General features: G+C 37.5%; 1 protein-coding gene across 1 annotated transcript in view; it reads left to right on the forward strand.

Annotated features, from left to right (window-relative positions):
• ESF1 (ESF1, nucleolar pre-rRNA processing protein, homolog (S. cerevisiae)) overlaps positions 1 to 5,739 on the forward strand; it is a 32,074-nt gene extending 26,335 nt beyond the window's left edge. The window contains exons 11-13 of the mRNA XM_010288999.1: positions 3,769 to 3,836; positions 4,714 to 4,860; positions 5,440 to 5,739. Coding sequence (XP_010287301.1) covers positions 3,769 to 3,836; positions 4,714 to 4,860; positions 5,440 to 5,739 — 515 coding nt within the window. The remainder of the gene's footprint in view (positions 1 to 3,768; positions 3,837 to 4,713; positions 4,861 to 5,439) is intronic.
• The last annotated feature ends 206 nt before the right edge of the window (positions 5,740 to 5,945 follow it).

Consider the following 5,945-nt stretch of genomic DNA (forward strand, 5'->3'; position numbering starts at 1 on the left):
GTCATATCTGCACTTTCTTAAACCTTCTTGTCTTTAATATGGAGAATAGACTTTTAGTGTTTGTGGGGACTTTGAGGATAGTGAAATAGACATAAAGGTTAAGGGAGTGAAGCTTTTGTCTGCAAAATTACTGATAATCTACGGAGAAACAGGAGAAAAACAGAATGTGGCTAGTCCTGGAGAAGTTTTAAATGGGGAGTACAGTGGTTGGCTGCAAGCCAGTTGACATTTTAATGATGATTACACAGCACAACTTTGTCTGGCTTTCACCAAGTTTATCCAGAAGATCCCCTGTCTCATACCTGGAGTTGCTTTTAAGCACAGCTTCTTATCCAGTTGGGGAAAATGGGTTACAGTCTTCTTTGAACTAGGCTGTAGCTCTGCCAGCTTTGTATTTAGGGTACAGGCAGCAATAACTTGAATGGTCGTAATCTTTCATAAGACTTCCACAATTCCCCTGAGAGATTGAAATTTCTCCCTTAAACTGACCGTCAGATGATCCTAGGTTATGCTGGAAAACCATACGACAGGCTATGTTTGCAGCTCAGGTGCACCAGAGCAGAAGCTGTGAGGATACAGTAGTGCCGTTAGGTTTTTGCAGTGATGTATTTGCTCCTGTGCTGGATTTGCTTGTTGACTGTAATGTGTATGGGCCTCGTATAAGTCAGTTTTTGCCAAGCTGAGGCAACTGAAGGGAAGCAAGGCTGTTAGGAGCTGTTAGACAAAGGGCCTAAGAAATTTGAGTGCTGTGACGGGAGAATGGGAAGATATGGGAGATCCGCTTAAGCGTATATTCAATAGGTTTCTCTTTGTTCCTGACAACTGTTTGTAAAGCAGGCAGAGGTTCTTACACTGTGGATACTTTGTCTTGGGTGAGGCAAATTCTTTGTGCCTGCTATACCCAAAGAATATGTGCCAATTAGCACGCCTGAAATTCATGATGGTACATGGCTTTGCATGAAGTTTTCATATGTGCATAATCCCTATGTGGTTTTTCAACACTACCACAGGCTAAACTGTAAAATGATGCATATATTTGAGCCCTGATTCTAGTTTGGTATCGTCGAGTTAAAAAAAAAAAAAAATCACTTCTCACTTTTGTTTTATATTATTTCAAAAAGTCTTGTAAATCTTTCATTTGGCTTGGCCAATTTCCGTCTTAAAGCACCTGTTTCTGTGGAGTCTCAGAAAAGGTTTATGTAGGACAGAATGACTTTTGTAGCTTAAGCTGTTGGAAGATTAATGGCTGAACGTGTAATTGCTTATTAACATGAGAGCAATGTCCTGCTTTTGGAGATCACTGAATAGTTTCCGAGAACTTTAGACTATTAAATATAGTTTCGGTTGATCCTTCTTTGAGGAAAAGTGCTACATGTCATTATACATTATTACAACTCCTATAGGTGCCAAACCATCTAGATGCTTTCTCATTATCTAATTTATGATATATGTAGAAATTAATGGCTTTTTTAATGCCGGAAGGTAGCAGTATGATTGTGGGAATATAAGGGGTTAACAGCAAAATCTGGGTATAGTTGTAGAAACTATACTTGAAAGACAAAGGTCTTAGCTGTATCACTGATTCATTTACTGTGTGTCTTTGCAAGGCTTCTGAGACTGACTTTCAAGCTTCTGAGTAAGACAGACGAGAGGTCTTTGAGAGGAGTTTTTGGGCTGGGATTGGTCTCTGTATTTGAAGTCTCAAAATTATGATTAGCTTTTTGCGGTTAGCACTGGGAAGTTGTTGATATGCAAAATGAATGTCACAAACTAAATTCTTGAGCTGAGAAAGAGCTGAATTGGCAGCTTGAGCAGGGCATGCAGCAGAGATTAGAAGCTCTTCTGACTGGCTGGTGGCAGCTATCGGTTCTACATAGCATTGAAGACAAGTATCTACTGCTGTAGGGTGGACCAATCTGATTAAAAGACGGCAGTGGGGATTAGGTGGTAGGTAAAATCTGAGGGTTTGGGATCAATTGGGGAGGACTCTTACATCGGTTTTACATTCACGCATGTGCAAAAGGTGGGGGGACTTCCAGAATGTATGTGGGGAGAGGGACTGCATCAGGAGAAAGAGAAAATTATGTATGTGTGAATTCCGAAACCAAACTATTTTCAGCATGATGCAAAGTTTTTACCGCTCAGCTGATTTCAGGTACCAAGCTGGTTTTATTAGCTGCATAGGGTCATAGTAAGAAATACATAGTTTGATACCTGGTTCACCCCCATCTGCAGCAACAGAAGTCTGAGGGCATGAAGATAAGCTATTTTCACTTCTGTGATTCCACATAAAGTGAACGACAAGGGAAGAAGACTTGAGGGCCCTTCTTTGGGGGATAGGTGGAAAGCCTAAGAGATTTACTGATTTAACTTCTTGAATAATTGTCTTCACTTTGTATCTTTGTGCCCTATTTCTTTTTCTGTAGTTTAGCCAGTTCTGGGAAGATACAAAAGATTTCATAGTTGTTGAAGTCTTACATAAGACATTTATTTCTCCCTTCTACACATTAACGTAAATTGTGTAGGTTAGGTAACAATATTATATCTGAGTCTGACTTCCCTGCACATTTTCTGGAACTACTAAATCAACAGTTTACTTCTTGAGCTGATGACATTGAGCACCTGGACTGTTGTGGTTTTTTTAGTGGTGGTGGTTTGTGTCTTCTAGAAATCCATTTCCAGCTTGGAATCCATTTAGAAATAGTCAAGGGAGAAAAAATGTTCTTCAAGAAATGTGTCCAGTTCCAGAGTATACTTGGTGATATAACTTGACATTTTTCTGGCATGTTTGTATTTCTAGTCTGACTACAAATCTGCTTAACAAAATGGAGCCAAATACCTTCCTTAAGAGTACCCCCAGTGGACTATAATAAATTGCCTGGGAATGTAATTCCAAGCTCCAAGGTCAGAGTATGTGGTTCAGGTCAGGAAACCTTCTGCTTTTCCTGCTCTTTCTTGATTGAGGTCTATAGGCGTTCCAAAGAGAATAATTTGATTTTGTAGGACTTATAAAGGGGTCTCTTTTCATTAAAAGTTATGTTTGACTCATGTCTTAGGCTGTTACTATTCATTATGTCTGTCTAATCAGCACTGTGTATCTAAAGTAAATTCTAAGAGAGTAAGAGAGGTTCATCAGAAGAATATTCAGTCTCAACAGAGTCAGTCATATTTTAATTCCTGTGATTCTGTTCAGGTCACTTTTGCAAGGGTTTGTTGCATTAGCATGGCTAACAGCACAATATGGTCTTTTAGCCTTGCAACTAAATTTTAAAACCTGTTTCTACTTTTCTTCTCAGCTGGTAGACTTGTATTCTGGATACAGAAAAGAGATGCGCATTTGCTATTTATTCTAAAGTATTTACTACATTGCCTACTTAAGTAGAAAGAATGAGCAATTTGAGAACTGCAGGACACTTCAGTTACATTTATGAGTATATAAACGAATTGCTCTTTAATGGGAGTGGAGTAGTGCCATATGTTTGCCTGCACTGTTGTGATACTTCTCTCTGCTGCTCTATGAAAAATACAGTAAAACCATTTTTTCTAACTGGTTTTGTTTTGTCAACTTGTTTATGCCATTTGAATATTGCTGCCTCCTCAAATTGAAGAAAATAGTGGATTTTTATTGCTTTAAGTCTAGCTGGTTTTTCTTAATTTTCCACCCTTCTTCCACATTTGATATTTCAGTATTGATAAGAAAATGAGATGCACTTAGAGGTTCTATTCATAGGTAGAATAAATGTGTGCATGTCCAATATTTGCACTTAGGTTTAAAGAAGAAGCCAGAATCAGTTGAAGGTACCTCAGAAGATGAAGATGAAGTTGAAAAACAGAAGGTAAAGTGTTTTAAAATATTAAGAATTACAGATGTTGCATTGCCTGAATTCTGCAAATATTTGTGTTATGTGTTTGTGAGTGGAACGACTGAATTCCATAGGACAGCAACAGAATAAAACTATAATTTTAATAGCGAGAGCTTTTGGAACAAAAATTACCCAAGAAGAATGGTAGATGGTCCACTCCTTGATGCCTTAAGATTATGCTAGGATATCTTTCTGGAAGTTTATAGTTGAACACGGCTCAACAGAGTTAGGTAAGACTGTTGCACAGTAAGGGAAGGGTGCAGAAGCCGTACTGGCTAAGCTATGATCCCTCTAGCTTTAAAGCTATCCCAGTGTGTTTGCGTGTTGGGCGGTGCTGAACGTTTACTTTTAACATCAGCATTGTATGAAAATTTGTGTCTTCAAACCTTGTCCTGTAGAATTTTAACCTTGAAGATTGACTTCTTTGCTATTGCATGTTTGCTTTTCATTCTTTCTCAGAACAAGTTAACTAAAGAAATTTATTGAGTTCATATATATTTTTATATATATTTCATATATATATAGCTATATAAATGCCAATATAAAGTAGTATCTGTTCATGATTTCTGAGTTATTGTGTACAATTTTCAGATTAGATTATTAGTATGTTTGAAAGTTGAATGTGGGTATTTGCACTTATTTTATATCTAACAAAAAGGAAATTAACTACTGTATTTAATATTACACCTCAAAATGGTAAAAGAATGTTGTTGTGGATGAAATAATAATGCCCTGACAACCCTATTTCAACTTATTCATATGTATGTAGACTCATACAGACTTTATTAACAAGATGCTATATTTTTTATAGAAGACTTATTTCATTGTGGACTTTCTTGTTTTCTAACAGGCTGAAATGGCCCTACTTATGATGGATGATGAGGATGACTCCAGAAAGCATTTTAATTATAAAAAGATTGTAGAACAACAGAATTTGAGCAAGAAGAAAAAGAAACTTTTAATGAAAAAGAAAGAATTACTAGAAGATGACTTCCAGGTAATGGTGTACTCTTGATTTTTGAGGCTCAGCTAGAACCTTTGTTAATATCAATTATTTTCAGGATAAATTTGGTGGTTTCATATCCTTCTTCTCCCTAACTCTATCTGAAGGAGAAGAACTAGATCCACCTTTTTAGGGAGTCACAGGCTGTTTTCAAAAAGCAAGAAATATGCTGATACAGTGTTGAAGGGAACAGACTCAAACTGTGTAAGATGACAAGACACTATTTACTCGAGGCCTTGTACAACTCATTGCCTAAAATACTCATTGGTATGTTTGTTCTGATTGTCCACTGCTTCTTTCGTCCTGGTGAGTTCTCAACAACAAATCTTTCCTTGGTCTGCTGATAGAGGCATATACAGGATTTGCACAAGCATTCACTTGCCTGTTGTACCAATGCTATCTTCTGGCTCTCTGCTTCACGCTCCCTGGGATTTTGTGGCTGGAGGAGTTCCGGGAGTGGTGAACAATCTCATGAGCTATGGCTCCTTGAGCAGCTCACGTTTTATTGCATTTGAAAGCTTTGCTATTGTGTGTAAAGGTTATCTAAATTAAGTACTCCTTTTCTGCCTTCAGGTAAATGTTGCCGATACAAGATTCCAAGCCATGTTTACTTCTCCCCTGTTTAATTTGGATCCTTCAGATCCAAATTTCAAGAAGACAAAAGCAGTAGAAAAAATCTTGGAAGAGAAAGCTCGCCGAAGAGAAGGAAAGGAGCAAGATGTTAAGGAGCCAAGCGAGGTGCAGGAGAACAAGATGGCAAAGAAAGGAGAGGTTGCTAAGAAAGCGAGAGATCCTGCCTTATCAATGCTAATAAAATCTGTCAAAAATAAAACCGAAGAGTTTCAGGCAAGGAAAAAGCAGAAATTCAAATAAGTGAACTTTGTTTTTACTCAGACTTTGCTTTAGTCTCTCTTCTTCTAACTGGTGACATCTATTAAAGTTACTAGAGCCTGTTTCCTATCCACATAAAGTTTCCCAAAAGGTAACTTAATTATGGTGGTGAATTTTGAACTAACTAGAATAATAATCACTCTCTTCTTCTGCCACAACAAATACTGGTTTGTATTATGATTGAAAAA

Source organism: Phaethon lepturus, unplaced genomic scaffold (genome assembly GCF_000687285.1).
Source record: "Phaethon lepturus isolate BGI_N335 unplaced genomic scaffold, ASM68728v1 scaffold10696, whole genome shotgun sequence".
Lineage (NCBI taxonomy): Eukaryota > Metazoa > Chordata > Aves > Phaethontiformes > Phaethontidae > Phaethon > Phaethon lepturus.